The sequence below is a fragment of the Haliaeetus albicilla genome, chromosome 2, assembly GCF_947461875.1.
Source record: "Haliaeetus albicilla chromosome 2, bHalAlb1.1, whole genome shotgun sequence".
Lineage (NCBI taxonomy): Eukaryota > Metazoa > Chordata > Aves > Accipitriformes > Accipitridae > Haliaeetus > Haliaeetus albicilla.
Window position 1 is genome coordinate 30475620 of NC_091484.1, and position 23478 is coordinate 30499097.

The window sequence follows — 23478 nt, forward strand, 5'->3', positions numbered from 1 at the left end:
CATTTTCCTGCTTAAGTGGAGTAATGTTTTTGGCTTGAGAAGGCGTGCGGTGGCCAAGACAGTGTTTACTGCTATAAGTAATCTTCAGCTGTGAAAGATACGTTGTGCATTTTCAAACGCAAAAACATTTTGTAACTAAGAAATTAAAGTATCAATGGTTATAAATAATTTCTGTTTATTTTGGAATCGGTGTTAGAGAAACCAAATACTCAAGTTTTGAGATATCATTAAAATTTGTTCATCTTGCAGATTACTTAATTTTTTAACAAGATAAATGTGTGCATTTGTTACTGACCCATAAAAGTTCCAGTTACACTTCCTGCCTCGTTTTTGGGAAAGCTATTCCATTACCTGCACTCGGTAGCGTGTTTGAATTTCATCCTGCGTATTCAAGGAAGGAATGGCATATTTTTGTGTTTTAGAGTGTTAGTGAAAAGTTAGTCATCTTTGCCTGATAAATAAGGAATCTGATGGTTATTAAAGCAGGATTTATTTGGAGTTATGGAAAGAAGCAGTTTAATGATCAGTGTTGCATGCACTCAACTATATGGAGACAGTAATGTACAAAGAAAAAGCAGACTTGAAGGAAAAGTGAATCAATGAGTCATGAAATCCTCAGGAAAACCTTAGTAATGGAATGTTAATGCTTTTAGACTATAGTAGATTATCTTAAAAGTCAAGACTTTTCTTCTTTATGCAATTGTTGTAAATCCCTAGCTAAAGAATACTTTGAAGAAGGCTTTAGTTTTTCTGGCACTCATATTCTGTAGTCATTCTGATTGTTTTGGAAGATTCAAGAAATTTTCTGCCAACTTGCAGTTAGGCAATTAAAACGCTAAAATGGCTACAGAGGAAGCTTTTTATTCAACAAAAGGTTCAGCTGTAATAATGATTTCAAGTTGTCTTTTAACCATAGGTTTTATAGACGTCCTCCCTTTAGACTTTGTCATTTTTATAAGGGAATTGATTTGTTATACTTTAAAATCAAATAAAATGAGACAGAATAAACAAAAATAGGGCATGGGTGCTGCTGCAAACTTTTCAAGTTCTTTGAGTGCATTTTTCATCTTTACTTTTATTTGATAGGTCTGTGAAATAGAGCTGTAGACTGGCAAAGACTTTAAATGAAATTTCACACTTTGATGATTTTTTTAAACTTTGATATATTGACAGCAAAAGGAGCTGCAAAGCTTTTATATAACTTGAGCAGTAACGCCAAGCAGCAGTCAAACGTCTCTATGCATTTGTGTTTAAGTGCAGAAGAAAAACATGTCCATGGGCAGTAGAGGGTTCTTATCAACTCCCTAATCCCAGATCCCAGCAAACCTTGAGGGCATGCCTCAGATCTTGCTGAAATCATTGTAGACTCTCACAGTTTTCAGATTAAATATGCTATGTGTTCCTGGCTCCAACAACAGTTTTATGAGCTCACTAAGCTTCCTGTTTTAAGATCCTTTTCTGAAGTTTTTAGGAGCTGCTAAAGGCGATGCTGTCTATGGCAAGTGGTACTTGTTAATTTAGAGACACTTTAGATATTTCATTCTGTCTGTAAAAATAGCCAAAATTGCTATTTTCAAATTGGAAGTCGAGTTGCACTGAGGAAAAGCTCCTGTAAAGAGGCATTCTGTTGTTTTAATGTGTTTGTCAGTACACAAGGTTACAAAGTTTATACGAGGCTTGATTTGTTTTATGGGGGCTTGACTTTGGGCTCTTTAAAATGAGACTTTTTCAGTTGTAATTCTAAGCACAATGCAGCTTTTAGTACATAATTTCTGAGCCTCTTTTAACCAATTGTGTTTGTAGCAGCTCATTAAACATACCTTTGAAGTTCTCATTCTCCTTTAAGTGTCAAAGAAGGGAAAATGTATTCTGCCAAGGGTGAATTTCAGTGAATCAGGTAGTTAACCCTAGGATTTGTTTGACCCTTCTGAACGAACGGTGTTGCACCTCAAATTCTGGGTCCGGTCTTTTCTAGCTGCTAAATAGTTAACTTATGTTTTATTCACTGTAATCATGTTTATGTATTTGGTGTAATAGTTTTAATTAAAAAGGAAAATACTTATTGTCCAACAACATGTGTCATGTTATTCCCGAGAGAACTTGAGCCAATTTTGTGCTTAAAGGTTATTCAGTGAATGAAATTTTGAAAGCCCATTTGTCAAGGTGCTGCACGGTTTCTGTTAGTTTTCAACCCCCAAATTCATTGTCTGCATGGCCCAGTCATTAGTCATCAGTGTATTAGTGCTGCCTTCAGGCAATGCTGCCCAGCACTTCTTCACACCATTATAGATCTAAAAGTGTACTCTGCCGACTTGTAGAATTACTGCTCTGATTTCCGCTTGGCTGGGTTTGAGGTAAGTCCCCTCCCTACCTTCCAGCTCACTCTAATCCCTCCTTTCTTTCAAGGCCGCTTTCTGTGGAGATATAGGGGAAAACTTTCTTAAAGATTGTGCTGGCATCATACTGTGGTTTTGTTGTGGTATATGCTGTACATATAAATTGTACCTGCATTACCTTGAAAGAGTATTAAATTGGCTGCTGATCTGAAGAGTTGGTTTCTCTCTCTTTTTAAGAACAAAACAAGAAACAAGACAATACATTGATCTTAAAAATGCCTGCAAGATTATTTAGATTACAACAAGGGATGAACTAATTGGGATAGAATGCGTTTGTCTCTAAATAGTTGCTGGGTGTCAGAACTGATAATATCAGAATCCACTACCAAGAGATCTGATTGAATAATTTTCTTAGCTGAACTTTCCACTCTAATGTCAAGTTATTTTTTGCACTGATTACCAAGACAATCCTTTTTTTTTTTTTTAAATGATGCTCAAAATGCTGCTGTATTTTTTTGGTATCTGATATTTTCTCAGGGCTAAAGGACCCAAGTAACCTTTTGGTGGTTTAGAGCTGAACCTCCCCCAACTATGTTTGCTGCTTCGTATGATACTCTGTTTTCTTTACATACAAATCTGTTAATGTCAAGAAAATCAACTGCGTGTAAAGAATACTTCATCCAGCTGCCGAGAGGATGAAGCCTTCATTAGACAAGATGTATGAATACCTGGAACCGAATAGTCAGAAACACAGATCAAGTTAGTGTCACTTCAGTACAATGTCTGCTGTTCTGAGGCGCGTATATTAAAATGAAATCCTAGCACTACCGATTCTTAACTAACAGGACATGTGGTTTGGTGTGGTTTTGCTTGGCTCTTCAATTCACTATGGATGTTTTTTCTGGGAAAATAAGACAGCTGTATAATTCTATGATTACACTATTTGAACAGGGATAGTGGATTGTGAAGTAATTTATACTGCAGCAGTTCAGAGTTGTGCTGTTGTATTTTGTCGACTTACAAAAAAGTGAAGGAATCATGATGCAGTTTTACTGCTACTATGAGACAGGTGTAAAACCTAAAGTAAACTGTAAAAGCTGAAGATAAAGTTTTATAAACTACCTTTCACACTTGAAGTTCTTCCTGGATATGGGGAGCTTTCCTAGCTCTTTTATGTGTTAAAACATCTGTGTTAGGTTAGAATGTGAAATTCTGGATGAAGGCATCCCTTAACCTGAGAGTATGCTGAGGAGATAAACAGGCTTCCAGAAATGGGACTGGTGACGAAAACACGGCACTTTCAGAAGCATTCTTTTTATCTTGTTTTAAAATGCTAATTGTAAAATACGGAATACAGTCTTTTCTTCTTTCATTTGCATATCATAAGTTGGAAACAGAAGGCACATCTTCGCAGTAGATGTACATTAAATATATTCTTCCTTCAGCTCTGTTCCTGTAGAGATTGACATTGATATATAGATCTAGTTTTGATTCTAAGGAAACTTTCATCTCTTGGGATTGATGAGAAGCAAAAAGTGTGAAGAAAGTGGTCATGCCATTGGAATTCACGTTTAGTGCTGGTGCTCTAAATTAGAGTATTTCTGCATTTTTTCTGTGGCAGTTGTAGTGACTTCTTATTTGATGAACTAAATAAATCGTGATGCAAAGCACACCCAATACAGATGTTTGTAATTTGCTTTACCAAGCTGTTTGTTGACAAACTGGCAAGAAGGGAAAGAAGAAAACATCCTATATCATCACCATAAGTGTTCCTAGTGCTAGTAACAGTATCAGAAGAGGAAGCCATAGGGTATGTTATCAGCACAGCAAGTCTTGTTGGTTGTCCTCGTCCCTGCATATTTCTGTCCTTTCAAATCTTAAGCATATGAATGCTCTAATTCAGGTTTCATAAAACAAGTGTTTTACAGAAGGAAGTCACAGTGCTGTTACTGAAGTTTGTTTTGGATTTAGTGCTGCTGCATTCCTGAAGAAAGATGGGGCAAAACTGAGTGTAGACTTGGTAGGGAAGTTTGAAGTGCCACTGCTCATTTTAACCTATTGCTACAAACAGTAAAGTCCACAGGAGATTCCCCCCCCCGCTAATTCTTTTACAGCTAATCTTACTTTGACATAATTATTAGAGTTTTCCTGCTGCAGAGTTTGAAGCACAAGGACATGCAGGATTGCAAAACAAGCAGTAACACAGCTTACGCTGAATTCTCTAACAATATTAGGCAGTTTAATTGGCAGGAGTTCTGATTTCTTAAGGCTAAGTGTATTACTCGTTTTAAACGCACCTGCCTCCTCAAATATATTTACAGATTTGGAGACTTGAAAAATACGTGGCACTTTCTATTTTTTAAGAAATAACCTTTGTTCTTTCCATTGTCTGTATTTATAGATAGTTTGTAAGAGAGACAAAATGAGGAATAAAGAAACCCAAGACCATGTGATTAAAATAACAAATGCTTAGATGCAGAGTTAATGACCTGGTTTGGTTCCTTGGTTTTGGTTGTGGGCTTGGGTTTTGGCGGGGGTTTTAGGTTGGTTTTTTTTTTTTTTCCATTTTAAAGCTCAGTTACTTACTCTAAAGACTCTTGGGTAATGAATGGATTATAAGTTTTTACCTCAGAGGATACATCATATCTGCATTGTAAAGCCACTAAGATGTGTTTTAAGTTCTGGCTCTGTATCCCTCAGCTTTGTGTTGCATGTCCCCAAACAACTTCTGTGAGGGATGAACTGGTTGGATGTGGACAGTTTGACCTGAATCCTTCAGTGTTTTTATCCATTAAACTCTGTTTACTGGGTAAGAAACTATGAATCACTTCTTTCCTGGTGGAAAGCTGTTTTATTTAGATACAGAGTTTAATCTGTTGAAGTAATAGTGAAAACATTTAATTGGGGTTATACTTAACAGCTTTCTAAATCCTGTAACAAAAGTAGAGATTATCTACTTGTAAGAGTATGTGGGTGATATGTATTAAAAGCAACTGAGGTGCTGCCTCAGTAGAAAGTGCCACTTACTGATCCTACTGTATGTGTATGTTTTAAATATTTTCAGAACTTTGGGTAATCCAGCTTATCTGTAGCAGAAAGATGTAAGCAAATGTAATTCCTCTGGAGTTGAGCAATTATTACACATGATCAGTAGTTCAGTGTATGCCGTAGAAGAGTTTCTCACTTAGGATCTTAATCACGAGGATGCTAATAGCACTGCTTTGCCTAGCCGATTGCCTTTGTGTTTGTGATCCTGCATTATTGTTGCCACGAGCTATTTAACCTATCAGGAACAGATCAGATCATCATTAACCAGGCTTTAGGTCTAGTTGTTTTTCAGTCTTTATGGGGGGAAGAAATCAAAGGAATGTAACACGGGAGAAGACAGGAGATAGTAATGAATTTGGAAAGATTGTATTAATACATGTGGTGCCCTATAACTTGGGGTATTTTTTAATTTCAAGTAACAAAGCCATCTATCTAATTCTGTTCGGGGGGGGTGTGTGGGTTGCTTGTTTTTTTCTTTCTTTCTAATTTTACTTTGCATTTTAAAACAGATGTAGGGGAAGTATGTGGTTAGCAACTAGTGCATGTATAGATCGTGCATATATAGGTCATGCATGTAATTTAAACGGAGATAAGTATAGCGAAGTATAAGATACCTTTTTTTCCCAATTTATTAATGGTTTGTTGTGGTTTGTATGTATAGTGGATATAAGACTACTATTTGTGCAGTTTATATTTGTCTTAGTCTCATTGTGACTAGTTGTCTCAACAGGGAAGAATCTGAACAAAATTTGCCCAGGAGTAGTTAATGGGGGTTGCAGAATTCTGATTTAGCTTACAAAGAACTGAGAAAAGGTAAAACTATTTTAAAAATATATAGTATTTAGATTAGTTCCTATAGCTATTGTAAAAATGGTGAGATGTACCAAGAGGCTAATGTTACGACTGGAAGATATTTCTTAAAATGTCTGAGCACTTGCGTATTTTTCAGCAAGTACTGTCAGGGGTAACTTTGTCAGTGCAGCTTTGCCAGCAGGTTTGATAGAAAGCAATGCTGAAATCTAGGTGGGTTTTGAAAGTTAAATGTACCTGAATCAAGCCTGTATAAATCAGTGTGAAATAGCTCCTGTATAATAGCATAAGATTGTCTCATGTAAATTTTGCATTTGAATGTATCTGAACAAGACAGATTTTTTTTTTTCTTATCCTTAAATAATCCCAAGGAACGGTGTAACCGGTTTTGATAAAATTGATAAAGGGTCCTTTATGGTTGAGAGAGACTGTAATTTCCCGATTGTTCTTCATGCCTCCCCTTGTGTTTTTCACTTTCATACAGTTGTGCTGTTCAAGATGTATTGTATCCCCAAAGACTGCTTCCAGTAGTGTGGATCAAAGTAGTACCTATGAACACCCTAACTACCCAGAGTAATTTCTGAAAAATTAAACATGCTATGTTTGCTTGCATGCTGATTGGGGCACTCTGGTTGCTGATAGCAATCAGTATGAACTTCCCTACTGCTGATGTAATGATGATGAATGCTGTGACACTGCTATTTCAGACAGCTCTTCTCAGCGGATGCAAACCACTTGTTAATGAATTGAATACAACTACAGCAGCATCGAATGAAACAGGGGAAGGATTTATTTATTTTTTCTTTTAAAACCCAACACATTAAAAGATACCCCCTTAAAAAATATAAGCAATAAAGGCAGAAGAAGGTTTACGTTTGTAAGAAACAAAAACCAGTCTAACATACAAATTGAGAATTTTAGATGCTGATTCCTGCCCAAGCGGTTAGACTGAAGCAATTAGTCTTATTGAAGTCAGTGAGCCTATTCCTATGAATAAATATTTGCATGATCCGGTCTTCAAAACTAACATATGCAATACAAATACAATGATTTAAAAAGTAACTCAGAAAGGAAAAGGAGCACAGAGCTGAAGATCTCTTGGAATACCAAAGTGTATGTTCAGAAAGGGTCATGTTTCCTGCTCTTCCAGGCAGAGGGGCTGCTCTATTTGTTTTGGTTAGTTGGCACTGTGAGTAAATGAACAAAAAGATTTTTTTTCTCCCCACTATATTAATATGATTATGTTTACTACTGTGAGGCCCAATTTTATGACCAACATACCTAAGGACCAGAAATTATATAATTTCAAATTGCTTGAAAGAATTTTTTTGTTCAAAATACATTTCCAACATATCGTCATTTGTTGACACTCCTTTTAAGAGAAATGGGTTTCCTCATTTAACTAGTTCATACCAGTAGCTTGTTCCTAAATTTCCTCCAATTTAATATGCAATTGGTGAAAGTTTACATTTATGATTTAAAAAGAAGAGATACACCTGCAGGCAGGTTGCTGTTTTGAGAAGGATTAGGTTTAAAATGGGGATCTGGAATTAATTGTGCAGTGGGTTCAGGCTTTAGGGAAATTACAAAAGGTTCAAGCATGGTTGAATGGGAAAAAAACCATGAATGTTTGCTTTCAGGAAGGAATGTTTATCCCTCTATTTACCTATGAAAGTTCAGGCTTTCGCCCCTATACTGTTATAGCGTTTTCTTGCCATTCATATGCACATGGAGATGCTGGATAGCCGACAGAAACTAGCTTTCTGGTTTTTTGAAAGCAGAGCTCCTTTCTGCGGAATAGATACATATTGTCTCAGGCCTGGGGGCAGGAACAGGGAAGTCGCTGACCCACATGCTGGGGAGAGCTATGTACACCATAATATAAGCCACTTTGTATTTTAATGTGAAGATGATGTCAGGCTGGCTCATTTTCAGAATGCTTTTTGATAGGGATTAGCAGCCAGTGGAAAGAAATCTTCACGTTGTCCTGGACGTTTTTTTTGATAGACTGCAATTCTCGTATTTCAGTACAATTTCTGAGAGAAAATAAAAATCACAGCCAAAATTAAGGAGAATGATTCTAGAAGACATGCGTGTCTGGTTTGTGTTTTCAACTTGGGCTTAAGTTCGCCTTCAGGAAAAAAAAGATTTTTGGGGCACCATATTGATTTCCAGTTGAGTGCTTCCCTGTTGGGCATGTGTGGAAAAACATACCAAAACACGTACCACTAATTACAAGTCGTGCCATCTCTCCTGGCTTTCCTTACTTTCCCAGCCATGCATAGCACCATGTAGTTCATCCAGCACTGGAGTGTAACTGGAGCTGCTGGAATTCTTGCAGACGCCCTTGCCACACATGCGTGGGTTGGGAGTGGAGGAGGGAAGGCACGGGAGGAAACGTCTGCAGCGCTGGGGCCATTGGCTCGTGCTGCAGGGTGTAGAGCAGAGTAAGAAAGTTCACTCTTGCAGTATTACCTCTTCCATGCTGACATGAATAAAAGCAGCCTTCTGGGTGTAAACTAAGCAGACATGAACCAGAACAGGTACCAAGAGCAGATGTTTATATTAGCTCATGGCCAATTCTGCAGTTTTCTGACCAAAAATTCACTTTAAGCTGCTACTTTAGGCCTTTGTTCCGTACCATTGTCCACGCTAGGTAGCATGAACGAGGAAAGTGATAGAGTGGTGGGAAATGTGGAATTATATCTGCTAGTCTTCCCTCCGTTAAAGAAAACTCCAAAGTACCAGAAAAATCTCATTGGTAGGCTGTTGGGGAAAGAAAAAACATAGCAAAGAGAATGGATGGATGCCAGTTTCAGCAGACACATGTTGCTCTTGAATTGCAGATGATCCAAGGATGCTTTTTAGGAGATGAAAGCTGTGTTAACTCTTACAGCACCTTCATCTCCTTCCTTTTCTGAGCAGAGGTAGGATCGGATTGTAATGGAGGTCCCGTCCTGCCATGGTGGAGAGGGGAAGGAGGTGGAGGTAAGTGATGGCTCCTTGCTCTTATCTGCACAGCCATCTGTGTGGCAAGAGGCGGTGGAACCGCTGTAGGTACCTGTCATCATTTTCGTGACCTTTGCCACTCCACTGGCCTTGTGAAACTGGGGGGCAGAGCATGTGGTTTCTTCCTTTCTAATGGAGTGGGAAGCATAATTGTTATCTTTCATGTCTTTTCGCCAAAAGAAACAGGCTTGTGAACTGAGGACAGAAGAAAATGGGGGACAAGTTCTGCAGCTTCCCCCTCCAAGCTCTCCAAGTCAAACTCTTTGATGTAAATGAAGATGCTGCCTGAACAGCAGACTTGGCCCTTAGAAGGCAAAACAGAAGAAAAATAACCACTACTGAAAATGTATAGCTTTTTAAATTCCTTCAGAGACAGCATAGGAAGTTATTCTTTTTAGAGAATAATAAATAACTCAAAGGAGGGTAGTCACAAGAGGGTATGCTGAAGGACTCACTCACGCAGTGGCCAGAGGCTGGGTAGAGACAGATTTTGGTGTTACGTGGCCAGGGCTGTGCAGAGAAAACAAGCATGTTCTTGTCAGTGTGGGGTGAACAGCTTGGCAGCTGTGCCCCCAGTTTCTGCCAATGCAAGGGACTGAACAGCCTGATATACATGATAAGTGACCAAAGCTGTCGATGCTCTTGCATGAGGTGTGTGAGGGGGAAGGAGGAGAAAGCACATGAGAAATTTGGAAAGGTGCAGTTTGCAAAGCTCGTATGAGATCTCTCCTCAAGGAGATTAGTGCATTGCTGGGTACAGGTGAGGGCTGTTGCAAGTTGTGTATTGTTAGATCTCTCCTGCTTCCTATTTGAAGACACCTGGCATTCCCCTTTGTGTTCTGGTAGGAAGTCGTTTCACACATCACAATAATATTTATAGCACTTTCACAGATAGATCTTGAAAGTGCTGTTAGAAGTACTCTTCCACTGCATGCAGAGCTTTGTTATTCCTGTTTTTAGCAAGAACTAAACTCGAGGGAAGAAAAACACTTTGCCAAAGGTTAGACCACTAGGTCAGTGGCAGAGTGTCTCTGATATCTAGTCCAATTCCCTGGCTGTGCTGCCTAGCTAAATAATGATTCATTTAGTGATTGGGCTCTTCTTTGATCCCTACTGTATAACAATGAGGCTTTGGAGTGTTTTATTGTGCTATTAAAAAGAACTCCTACTAGGGAGGTGGGAAGGGGAAGGTTTACTAGACAGCTGTGTTTGTGATGAATTGGCTTTGTAGCCTTTTTTGGGGGTTTGTTTTATTTATTTTTTTTTGACTGTCAGAATTGGGGAAACAGGTTGCTAATGTAATTATACTTCATTATAGTTTACTTTGTGGCTTGTTTTGGAGCCTTTGGTTTTTTTATTTAATTCAAATGTTGTTGCAGAACAGTGCAACTTCCTCCCGTTTCAGATCCCTTTAGCTAATGACTGCAGTGCTGCTCAAAGCTGAAAACACTCTATTTTTTATTATTTTTTGTTGTTGCATAGGATCATGTTCAAACTACCGAAGTACCCAGGTACTGTGGTTCTAAGCGTGGTGTGTGCTGAATATTGGATGATTTGTGTAAAGCTTACTTGCTTTACAGACTGGCGTGCGTCAAGTTAAGCTGCAGACCAGTGCTTGCAAAAGCTTGTGTCCTTCACAGCCCAAGATCCCTGCAGTCTCAGGGCCTGGTGTGGATATACTGCTGCGCAAGCAGTGTTAACACTTTCAGAAGCTTGTGGGCTTCTTGGGTTTATGTCAGGAATGTAAAAGCTCTGAGAATATGGAGAAGTGTTCTGCGGGGTATAAAATTAATGTATCACTGGAGATGACACTGAGAACAGCCAGGAAAGGCAGAGTAGCCAGCCACACACCTTTGCGGAGTTTTCCATTTTCAGCGTTTTTGTGCAAAAGAAAGTGATCTCATTATCTGCCACCAGCAATAATATTTGTCTTTCCCTGTGGTTTTCAGGGTGCTGCTCCAATGCACTTTTGTTTGAGTTAGATTTCTGAACAAACAAAGTGAGAGATGTTTACAGAAGTAGGACAAGGTGTAGAGATAGCCAGGATAATTCTTGCTGCAGTGTATTCAGGTAGTGTGAATGTTGAAATTTAAATATTTGGCTTCTATAGTCAACATGAAGGTCTGTCTTGATTTCTTTTGCATTGTTCCAGAGTGCTCTGGACGTAGGAGAAAAATACTGGATTTTTTCACCTGGGTGCATTAAAACCCAACAGGCTTGAAAAAAATGGATCTACCCATTAAGCAGCATAGTGGTTTGTGATGCTGAGGCTGTTTAAAGGCAAACATGCTTATTTTTGGTGGTAGTGTTTCCTTAAATTCCTCAGGAATTCATGCATGCAAACATGATTTGATGGGCATCCAGAAATGGCCTGTGGACTGCTAGTTCAATTGTGCTGCAGGCTCTTCTTCAGGTGAGAGGTGTGAGAGGTTTTGGGCTAAGCTTTCGTATAGTATTTAAAGTTTATGACTCTCTTGTTTCATTCAGGTATTAGTACAAGGAGAGCTGAAGTAATGAGAAGTCATCATGGAGGCGCAGTCCCATAGCTCTACCACGACGGAGAAGAAAAAAGTGGAGAATTCCATCGTGAAATGCTCCAGTCGAACAGATGTCAGTGAGAAAGCTGTTGCCTCCAGCACAACTTCCAATGGTGAGTAACAGCAGGGATTTACTAGCAGCCAAACCTACAGTAATTTTATGTTCACTGCATTCCTTGTGAATTGAGCATTTGCACCTGGATCAGTATTTGTTCTAAGGAAAGGCTAAAGAAAATGAAGGGGGGGTGGTGGTGGTGGAAAGTGGTAGGATACAATAAGGCCTGTTTTGGCATCAGGCGTAGTCTTTTTCTTCCAGATGTTCTAATTTGAGATGTAAATACGCTAAGTTATTTATTATAGGAAGTTCCTGTTTTTGGCCTTTTGGAAATTGTCTTGATTAGCCTGGCAGGGCTTACGAGCGCTTTGCATTTGGCCATTGAAATCTCTTACACTAGTTAGATAATTAGTTATTACAAAAGAGAGAGAAGTAGCTCTGTCAAAATTAATGGCAAAGGTTTTTTTCTTCTCTTCTTTTACAAATAAACTTGCTCCTCGCAAAGGGCTACCCCCACCTCCCCGAAGTACTTTAATGGCCAGGGACAAAACAGCAAGCTAAGAGTGTATACTCCCGTGAATTCATTTCAAAGTTGTGAATGTACAGCTTGTAGATTTGCAAAACTGGAGTAGTTTGCTTAATTCTCCCCAGAGATTACCTCACTTGACAATTTTACATATTCTCTGCCTCTCTGGAGAGTGTGTAGTCCCAGCCCTGGCCCTTTCATTGTTCAGTGTAAGAGGGCTGAGTGTATTGGTCCCTACTAATGCAAAACTCCTTTGCATTAGGAAAGAAAATTGCTTGAAAAGGTGTGCGCAGAGTTTAGACCTGTGGATTTTGGATAGCTGCAGATCAGCTTGGTTTTGCAAATCAGCCTAATAATGGCTAAAACCAGAAGATGTCTTTCTGCATATTTTGGAGTCCTGGTGTATTCCTGGCAAAACGATTTCTGTTCACCCTTTCTGCTTCCATCATGCTCACTCATCTGGGCTTGTGGTCCAGGTCAGGTTCTCACTTTGATATCTTGAAGAAAGGTTTCTGCTTTCTCAAAGAAACCTGTATCTCCCACTAGACTAAAGCAGAAAATACATGAACCCTACACCCATACTAGAGGGGAATCCCTGTGGGTCAGTAAAAATGAGATGGCACATGTCCCAGTATCCTTCTGTGTGACTAGACTTCAGATTCAAAGCAAACTCAGCACCTACTGACCTGCTAGTTGGAGTTGATCCCCATGAGAGTATAGAAACTTTTGAGTAGCTGTGGAAGAAGTTGCATCAGTTTTCTAAGGCATATGAAATTAGATCCTCAGCTGGTGTAAGTCAGCACAGATCCGTTGCTATCAATAGAATTACAGTGGTTCACATTAGCTGAATTAGAGCTCCCCATTGTATTTTTTTTTTTTTTTCAATAATAGGATTTTCCACATTGGCCCAACTTTTCAAACAGATGCACACTTAAACACATATGTGTATTCTTTGATGTGTCAGGGGTTTGTACTCAAACTTGATATTGGCACATACCTCTGACTGTTTGGGCTAGCTTTAACATCATTAAACATTTAGATTTAGAGGGCTAAAAATAAAGCCTTCAAGATGTTTTTGCCTAATTCTGACACTGATTTACCCTACGGTCAAATAATTTTCTCTCTCTATTCCACCTATCAGCTTTAACGGTAATATTAGTTCTTAACTACCTGCTTCATCTAGGTGGTGTATTAGTGCATGTCAGGGGCATCAAACTCCCCAGAACTAGAATGTTTCTAAGTCTAATGAATGACTAGAAATTTTTGTCACTGGCTATTAATGGAATGAGATGCTAATGTAGTACATGTCCTGGGGCCTGAGGCTGCATTTGGTTAAGGTAATGACAGTTACTTTTGTCTTCAGTGGGTAAGGGTTGGTCTTGTTAGTCTTTGTATTTAGGGAAGTCACCAGGATCTCCAAGGTTTGGGTTTCTAATCTACTTTCATGTAAAACCAAGCAAACGACTTTCCAGAGATACAGGGTTGGGCTTCAAAGGGATAAAAAATTCCATTCCTTCCTGGATATGAAAAATTTCCTCTTAGTGTAGAGACTCCATGGAGCATGTACCAAAACAAACACTAATACAAAACTTTAGGAACCTAAACATGAGTTCTACTGTTGCAATGTTTTAAAGTTTTGCTTCTTGCAGTTGTGATTGTCATGATAATGAATTTTGGTTACAAGGACCACTTTGCATGAAAGCTGGAGCTTGCATCACATTTGCATCTTTTGTTTTTAGTGCTGGAATGAGTATTACTACAGGAACATCGTCAGTTGATCTAGGACACCACTCCTACAAAACATGCAGCTTTTGTTGATTCAGTGCCTCTTTTTTGCAGAGGGCTGTGGTAATGTTAAATGGTTGTGATTTGCATTTGAATGCTCTGCTAAACAAGGTAAGGTACCCGTAAAAAAACAAAAAGACAGAATGATCCTTACTGTTTTTATCAGAAGACTGCTGTCACTGCAGAGCAACATCTGCCTGTCATACCAATCTCACCTCATAAGCACGTCTAATAGCAGTGCTGCTCTCCTTCTGGACAACACATTAATTAGCAAAGTTTGCAGGGTAACATGTACTTGAGTGACAGCTGTCTGAGGTGTGATGTAGAAACTCATATTTTCTCAGTAGCTCTGCTGTCTTCTGAAGGAGTCAGAACTTGGATCATAAATAGATTGAAAGCTGCTTGTTACGGGTTTTATGCAAAGCTTACAATCATGGAGAAACAAAGAAAATGCCATTATTTCAACAGCTCCCGAAAGTGAGTAACACACTCAGTAGCAGAATCTATCTTAAAATGAATATTGAGCATGGAAAACTTTTTAATCATATGATGTGCAAACTGTTTATTGAAGAGCCTGTTTATTGGTGTAAACCTAGGTGCAAAGGAAAGAAAGGGGGAAGGGTGACCTGGAAGGGCAGCTCGTGTGTTAACCCTAATTACACAATGCACGTTATGAGGCCCAGACTTGTGGGTGCCCCTTGGAAGGTACCAGCTGCACTGTAGACTCAGACAATAAGCAAGCATGGGCCATAGTTGACCTGTTAGCCACTTCTGCTGAGTTCCTGTCATTACTTAATACAAAAAAGATTTCTGCTGCACTCACCTAACTACAAACTCTGACTATATTGCTAAGATGCTTGCACTGTGTTAGATAAGGGCCTGCCAGCGTTTCCATTATAAACCCCTAATTTCAGGGATTTATAACTTAAGCCATTAAAATGTGCTCCAGGCCGAAACATGTGGGGAAGGTCTTAGTGCTGGAGCAAATTAAAACTTCTTTTAAAGTACATGTAATCAAAAAAGTAAAAAAAATTAAAAAAATCATAATTTGTAATGACTAACAAAAGTCTTTGGTGCACTTTGATGCCCAGTGGGCGTTTGTAATTTGGGACCACTCTTGCTTTGTTTTGAATTCATTTTTGCAAGCTTTTGATTTTTTCTCCTTTGTGTTTCATTCTGTGTGTCTCAACCAAACTGCACGCAGTTTACTAGGATACATTTCTTTGCAAACTGTTCGTTTCACTGCTCCTTTGTTTGACTGCTATATTTACTGCTAGGCTAATATCCAAGGGGGAGGAAAACTGCTAAAGAAAACTGCTGATGGATATGTTAATTCACAAAAGGCTGTATAAATAAAAAGTTTGTGCTAGGGTGTAAAGTAAGCTTCCTTTTGTGTATCGTGTGTTTTGATAGCCTCAGACTGATCTGCTTTGGCAAAGTAATAAGGACAACAAATAAATACATTGTTTATGTCATGAGCATGTCACTGGTATTACACTGGAGTAATGAGGCCAGTGTCCCGGACCATGTTGCTACCACAGTGCCGTGTCGTCAGGCCTTGTCTTCTCCCACTCACATCCCTACCGCTCTTCTGGAGACAAAGCAGTAGGACCCTGTTCCATGCCATGTCAGTGCATGGAATTAGGTCATCATCCTGAAAGCTGCTGCATGCACACACAGGTTTCTATCAAGTTGTGCAAGGAATGGCTTTCCGAAGACAGGTATCCATTGATAAACTCATTAAAATTAGTTCTGTGCTGCCCTTGGAGAGCCTTCGCCTGGTATTGGGGGTCATGAAACCTGCCTTGCTAGACCTCCGTTGGGTAATACAGTACCTCCTGTAACTTCAAGTAATCTCAGGATTAAAAAGAAATCTTCAGGTGAGCACTGTAAGCGTTGCAGGAGTCTGCGCGGTGAAGTGAAGGACCTGCCTTGCTGAAGTGTGATGAACGCCGACATGGAGGCTTGTTCTCGGCTGCTCCTCCGTGCTGCTCTGCCAGCGAGCGCCGGGGCTGGCGGGGTGAGCCGTGTGCTGGCTCCTCGGCCGCCGTGCCTCACCGCCTGGCATATCGGCTGTCGCTGAGATCCGCAGCACGCCAAGTCGATACGTCAGGCTGAGCACTGCGGTGCCGGAGCAGAAAACCACGCTGGCTCCCCTGCCCGCACAGCCGTGCTGCCCATGCTGGTGCAGGACCCTCCTGCACCCTGGCACGGGGATCGCCAGCCCTCCCGAGGCCCGGCACTGCAGTAAAGTCTTGAACTCCTGTCCAGCAAGTACTCAAGCGAATGCCTCGCTTTAGGCGCCAGAATAGCTCTGATGGCCCTAATGTGGGTATTTGCACGCTTACAGTTAGGCAGACGCTTTAATGCTTTACCAGGCTGGCCACTTCGACCCTATGCTCTGCTCTCCAGGTGAATCAGATTTATTGTTAGAGTACTTCCTAAAGAGGTGTTGACCAAAAAAACTGCATGCTAACCTGACACAGCCCTCAGCTATGTGTGATTTATTTTTTTCACTTAATCTGTAGCATGGATATAATTTATTTTTCACTTTATTTTCTAAGAGGTACAGGGAATTTCTGTGAGGGCTGAATTAATACTTTTACAAGGCAAAAGTGCACTTTGCAGCATTGCTTGGAGAACGTTAGGAGATTGTAATGCTGTGTTCAACCCTTATTTACTAACTGTTTGGCTTCTGAATTCTGTCGGTGACTAAAATGCTTTCCTCTTTTGCACATTTTGGCTCTAAACTGGTGTTTTTAATGTTGCATTAAAACAATGCAGTTATTGTATAGGGGCTCCTGCAGTGTCTGACAGGCAAGCACTTACTTGCAGTTTGATGTGTTTTGTCTAGTTTTTGACCCATGAGCTTGTCCCAGTGTAATCTGATATTTCTTATTAACCTATTACTCCGCCTTAAAAAAAAGCTAATTATAAACGTATGTAGGTTGTGGACTTGACTACCTTTATCAGAATCAGATAGTTATTGAGAACATACTTTAAAGTGATAGAAAGCAGAAATTATCATCTTAATGATGATGTAACTTAAAACCAAGCTTGATAGATGAATAAATGAGAGGAAGTTCGTGCGTCCACTTTGATTCTTTCAGAAGAAGAGCCAGCTTCATCTAGGTCTCCTTTTTTTTTCTTCCTAGTAGTTCTTTCAGAGTTGAATGAGGGAAGTATTCAGCAGTCTCCAACCCCATAAGAATCACATTTCCTGTTTAAACTTTCAGTTGGTTTCTTGTCCTGCTGCTTGCTTTCAAGCTCACCATAAAATAGGTGTTAATCATAATCCTCATGCTTGGCCCCCGTCTTGGACTGATGTGCTCAGGGTCCCGTTGAGAGGTCAGGGTTCAAAAGAGGTTGTTAGGTATCAAGAAACATTGCCTGTACTATTTTAGTGGCCTGCAAATTGAGTCCTGCATTGATTATATGGGACCTGATTCTACAAAGTGATCAGGAGATGCCTTCCTCCTCTCCTGAAGTCAAAGGGGACGGAGGGGCCCTCTTCACTTCTCATTTTCAGGTCAAGGAGGAAACAACATCCTGTAGGATTAGATATTGGAAGGGATGACTTCAATGTATAGGTTTTTCTGAGGGTTTTGTTTTTCAGCAAGACAAGTATTGCAAGTAATTCCTATCTGTTATGGTGGCATACAGCAGCATGAAAAGTAAGGGTAGAATGGTCATACATGGTAGCACAGAAAAGTAAGGGCAAAGACCTGAACTGGTAAGGTTTTGTGTACCCTTCTGTTCTAATAATTGTGGCCAGGTTCTAAGGGGATAAACTAAAAGAAGGTACCTATCCTTGGGGAGGATAGGCTCTCCTGATGGTTGGAAGTATTGGAAGCAAAAGTATTGGAGGTTGTAATTAAGTGAGGACTGCATGTCTTGGTATATTGTAATCTGATGTGAGTAGATGATTAAATACATGTTCATTTGGAGTAATGCACCCATGGTCCTTTATGCTTACTAATAAAATTTCAGTCATCAAGTTAGGGTTTATTGTGGACTGTAATAATTCATTCTGCCTGATACTATTTTCTAGTGTTGTTCCTCAGTGAGCCAGCCCTACCCTTACCCTGCTATAAAGCCAATGATCTGCAAGTGCAATACAGTATTGCTTCATTAATTCTGCCGAGATTTCCCTCCTTTTTTCCCCCCTTCTCTCCCCTCCCTGCAGTGGTTAATAGCATAAGGGATATTAAATGTCAGTCCTCTTGTATCCCTTTGCAAGTTCCAGAAAGAGATGATTGAGTGGCTTATCCCTGCAATCACTGTAATCAGTAAGTAATGACTTAACATCCTGCTGGATAACACGAGGTGGAATCAGGAGAAAACATTAGTTAGCAGCAGAAGCTTGCCACCTGGACAAGGTGGAGGTTAAATTTAAGGAATTATACACTGGGGAGGTTTTTTTCCTGAAAAACAAACAAAAAAACCCCAAACACCCAAGCAACCATATTACAATTGTACCTGGGTTTTGAAATAGAGTAAGAAGTGATAGTAATAAAAAGGCTTAAAATGGGTCTCTACAGTGTGGCCGTGGTACCATGCTCCATAGCTTGTGCTTTGCAGGAGTCCAGTATCAATCAGACCTCAAAAAATTCAGGCATTACAGCCCACAGTACTGGGGAGGATGGGGGGGACCAACCAAGAGGTTTGATTCTTAGTAGGAAAAAGGCTGCTGGCAGCTGAAGCTTCAGTGATATTATTAGCCTTCCAGAAAAGGGCTCACTCACTGCCGTTAAGTGCTGGTCTCTGGGGAAGATACCCTAAAAGAGAAAGGGCCTCCTAATGACCTTGCACCGCTGTGCCAGCCCCTGCCACCAAAGTGGACAGGCTGCATGGCAGCATGGCAAGGCTCTGTAGCAGCACTGCTGCTCCAAGTGGTGGCATCTTCCTCCCAGCCGCTGGAAATGGGTATCAACAAACACATGGGTGCCAGGCGGCTGGGGACCGTTGGAAGGGCACTAAAAAAATAAAGGTGGAAAACTCTTGCATCCTGAGAGTTTTCCTGGGTTCTGAAAAGAGACCAGACTTGGGAATCTGCAAGTGAAGGAGCTACATGGAGTAGATCTTCTTCTTAAAGCAAATAAAAAGATTTTTTAAAAATCCTTCTAATTGACTTAAAACCAGGCAACCCCTCTGGCAGGCACAGTATTTGGCTTTATGATTTGAGCTGTGTAAATTAAGGCAGTTGAAGTAATTAAATTACTTAACAGGTTTTCAAATGGCATTCATCTTTTCTCTTCTAGATGTTTTCTATTTCTTATCTGTCTCCAGTTAAAAGGAAATAATCAGGCATCAATGTTGCATTTGATTATATCCCTGCTCTGTATGTTTCTATTTACTTTTTCTCTTTTTTTTTTTTTTTTTTTCTTTTCTGGAAGATATAAAACCTCAGCTTCTGCTTACATAGAAATTGTTACTAAATACATGTGCCAATAAGTGGGAGAAGTGTGCTTAGAGTATGGTATGTGATTATGTAAAGAAGGTACTGTATTAAAAAAACATTCTCTATATTCTTTCCAAGCCATATCTCATTATTTTGGGGTGAGAGTGGGAGGGGAGGGAGATGCATTCTTTTGCCGTCCCAACTAAGAGGGAATGAGATGGATTTTATTGCTGTGTTATTATCTTATTTCCTATTAAAAGTCTTTGCCTTTGATGTATACTGCAAGTGGTCACAATTTAATTTGCAGATTCTATTTTTGTTCATAAGGCTGGCAATTCAGAAAAACGTTGATTTACTTGTAAATGTGATCTGGACCTACTGATGAATGTGTATTTCAAATGCGCAGAGGCACTTTGGAAAAGAAGAGCACACAGGAAATACTGGGTTTTCTGCAGATGATTTTAAAATTTGGCTTGTAAGGCTTTATGGGTCAGATTATCAAAAAGCAGTTCCTAATCTTGTGCCTGCAGTCAGCTGGAGTCTTGCTACACAGGAGCTGTGTGTGCACATTCTTTGCACATGCCAGCCGCTTAAAATACGCTGGTTTCCATTCATTTAGTATGACTTTTCATGCATGTTCCACATGCAGCCAAGTGGAAATGCAAAAACTTAAGTCCTACACATGCAATAGCTTGAATAGCACCCAGATATCCCAAACTAAGGGGATTTTTTTGTTCTGCTTAATAGACCAGATTTGTACTGATAGAGTTTTTCCTAAAATGAGATGATAAATTGCTGAAATGTAAGTTAGTATTACAAACTGTGTGCTCGCTCTCTTGCTCTCTCTCTGTCCTCGTCATGTGCTTGCTTTTCTCTTCTTTTCCAGTGTAGGGGTTCATACATAACAACAGAGGATTTTGTAGAAAAGTTCTTTCTGGGCCTGACCGGTAGTGTTTTCCCCTCCTCCCAGTCTCTCTCTTTTCTTTCCTTCTTTCTCTCCTCTCTCTTTTCTTTTCTTTTCTTTTCTTTTTTTTTTTCTTTCTTTTAGTTTTCAGAAAGTTGAGTTCCATCCCAATTATTAAATCTTCGGAGACCATTCCCACATGGTTCTGTAAATGGTAGCTTCATCCTGAGTTCTTTCATCTCTTTTCCTGCTCTCCTGGCTTGACAGTTGAAAAGGTCTGACTGTGCCACACAATGGTTTGATTGGTTTCTCTAGGGGAGGCTTTACCCTGCCTCATCATTCGCCAGGCAGGTGGACCAGAAAGTCTCTTGATTCTTTTGTTGCCTCTCAAAGTCCGAGGTCTTTGACTGAATAAATCCTCCGTCATGGGATAATTTGCTAAAAGGAGACTGAAAGATGTGAGAGAAAAGCCTCACTACTTGGGTGCTGAATTAATGAAATAACTGGGCCTTGGAGTTTGCAATTGAAAAATCACCAGGAATGCAATGGGTGGAGACAGGCTTCAGAATGCAAGCCCATTACTTCCCCGTAATAAACTATGAGAGCTTTAAATGATATTACTAAATACGCTGGCTCGCCTGGCCGCCTCCGGTTATTTGCATTTGCAGCCCCGTTCGGCGGGGGAAGCCCGAGCAGAATAAAAGCCGTTTTGGTGCAGCGCCTAGTTAGTCATTAGATTATTACGAGGGGCTGGAAAGAATTCCATATGACAGAACTAGGGTTGAGTTAACACAGGACGAAAAGTAATTTACAGATAGGCTGTCCTCAGCCATCTTTGTAGCCCCTGATAAGGTTTCATTTCAGAATGGATAGGCGACATTTCCACTTACGGGCCCATTCTGCGACACCTGTGATAACAGCTTCTGGATCCTAATTGAAATTGGTTTCAAAATGGATTTTCACTTTTCTCTGTCTGTGGAAAATATTGAATGGACTCAGAGCTGCCACAGAGAATCCCAGACCTTGGAAAATGGAGCAAGAAGCCAGGATCATCTTTCATAACTGTGTCGATGATATGACAGTTTTGTTATCTGTCTTATTAATGAAATCATTGATCACCTGATGAGGGAGATAATAAACTACATTTTTGCGGCTGTTCAGGAAGCTCAATTAGATTTTTTAAAAATACAGATGGGGGAAAACCAAGCCAAAACAACGAAGTGACCATTTTCAGGTCTATTTTCAACTTTGCTTTTCTTGAAGATTTTTAGACGGAAGAAGCCTCTGAGACTGTAAAATGCTGACTACATCTTGAGCTTATTGAAAGTAAAAGGAAAAAAAAAGCAAACCTGATGCTTATGTTAAGATTTAGTTATTGTTTTTTGTTTTTAACAAACCGCACTAAGTAAATAACACTTAAGTCTTAGTAAGTGCCATGGAAACTCAGATGAACTGAGAAACAATGGAGCTCAATTTTAGCTGAAGTGGGATTAGTGATCCGAACTCTCTGAATGCCCTGACGTGGACAAAGGCCGATGCTAAGTGTAGTGAATGCTTGCCGTGATGCTGGTTCTCCTGAAAATTATTTTTTCTTTAAAAACGGGCATCAGCCTTTAGTTGTTAAAGCTGCTCAGGCGTTCTGGAAAAAAAAGTTCCTTCCTTTTTCTTTTTTTCCTACTAATGGACTTGAGAAGATTTTAAAATGCAATCAAACGTAATAAACCGCCTGCTCAGGATAAAATGTGTGTGTAGGCTTCAAAAATAAAACCTGAAAGGATTTTGTGATATGTTGTTTCCCTGTTTTCTAATTATTGGGGAAAGAGATGAATCTGTTGTTTGTGCTTGGTTGCTCTGGAATGTGTGCTGTATTCCTTGAGGAAGGTGGGAAGGGATAGTTTTTCTGAAGAGGGATGCCGGTGACTTCTCATATTTCACTGTGAATTGTATCCTAGGTGTTTCTTCAGTCCCTCCGCTGGTGTGGGTCAATCTATCCCCCTTCTTAAGCTTGAAAGGGGAGCTCTGATCAAAGGCTTGAATGATGTCACTGATCTCTGGTGATTGATTAGGAACAGAAGTTCTGGAGCATTTTGCGTGTCCGCCTTTTCCTTATCACTTCAGATCCATTAGTGCCTACCCATTAGGGTAGCTTTCAATCAGGGGAAAAATAACCCACGCACACGCACACATATGTGTGTATGTATATATGCCCTGTGTATATGCATATATAGAGAAGAGGAATAGGAGAGCGTACAGGCTTCATGGTCTGAGTTATAAATGTATTTTTCTTTAATGTAAAAGGAAACCATTTTTATTGGTCTGTGTTGATACAGGGCATATTTATTAATTGCTAAACTCTTGGCTGTAATTCTCCTCTGTTCTGCAGCTGCTCTCACAGATTTAAATCTATGTAGGTCTCTGTCATCCGTGGGTTTTTCTCTGCTTTACCTTCATTTGCTGTAGTTTACCCAGAGAGGAACCGTCCCCCTGCTGTTATATCTTTGCTGTGCCTGTGATGCACGTTAAGATCCACTGTGTGTGTCAGTGGCTTAGAGATGTTTTTTAATTAGAGATTGAAAAATAAATATTTTAAATGCACATCTCTTGGAAGTTCAGAGTTAGCCAGAACCTATGTTGAGCTGTTAAGAGAAAAGATCTTTCATTCGTAAAGGAGGAGCCGTCCTCTGACTCTCGGTGGTGTTGGAGGTCGGGCAATGGGGTTTACTCGTGTGCATAAGAGAGGTGTGCATGAGCAAGTGGTACAGGACTTGAATCTGACTTCACTTTGGTATAGAGGAGGAAGATGGGTGGTGTGAAGCTGGAGTCCATTCCTAAATATCCCACTTCCAACAGCATATTGTGATTTAAATGAGTAACTTAAAAACTCTGCACAGGCTTTGAAAATGTGGAGTTAATTAATTATTCTGGTAAATGGAAGCTTTCAGTATGTAGGATAATTCAAAAACGTTAATGTTATTTTTGTGTATCTCTTTTCCCCTTTCTTTTGGATAGGTTGGCTCATTTCTCTCTCTCTCTCTCTCTCTCTCAAATCTCCTTCGCTCTCTCTTCT

At 39.9% G+C, this 23478-nt stretch overlaps 1 protein-coding gene across 3 annotated transcripts in view; it reads left to right on the forward strand.

The window, feature by feature from the left end:
- Window positions 1-23478, forward strand: part of GLI3 (GLI family zinc finger 3) — a 215009-nt gene that overhangs the window by 3439 nt on the left and 188092 nt on the right. For all 3 annotated transcript variants that reach the window (XM_069812338.1, XM_069812329.1, XM_069812318.1), the window contains exon 2: window positions 11691-11853. In XM_069812338.1, coding sequence (XP_069668439.1) covers window positions 11730-11853 — 124 coding nt within the window. In that variant the 5' untranslated portion in view covers window positions 11691-11729. The remainder of the gene's footprint in view (window positions 1-11690; window positions 11854-23478) is intronic.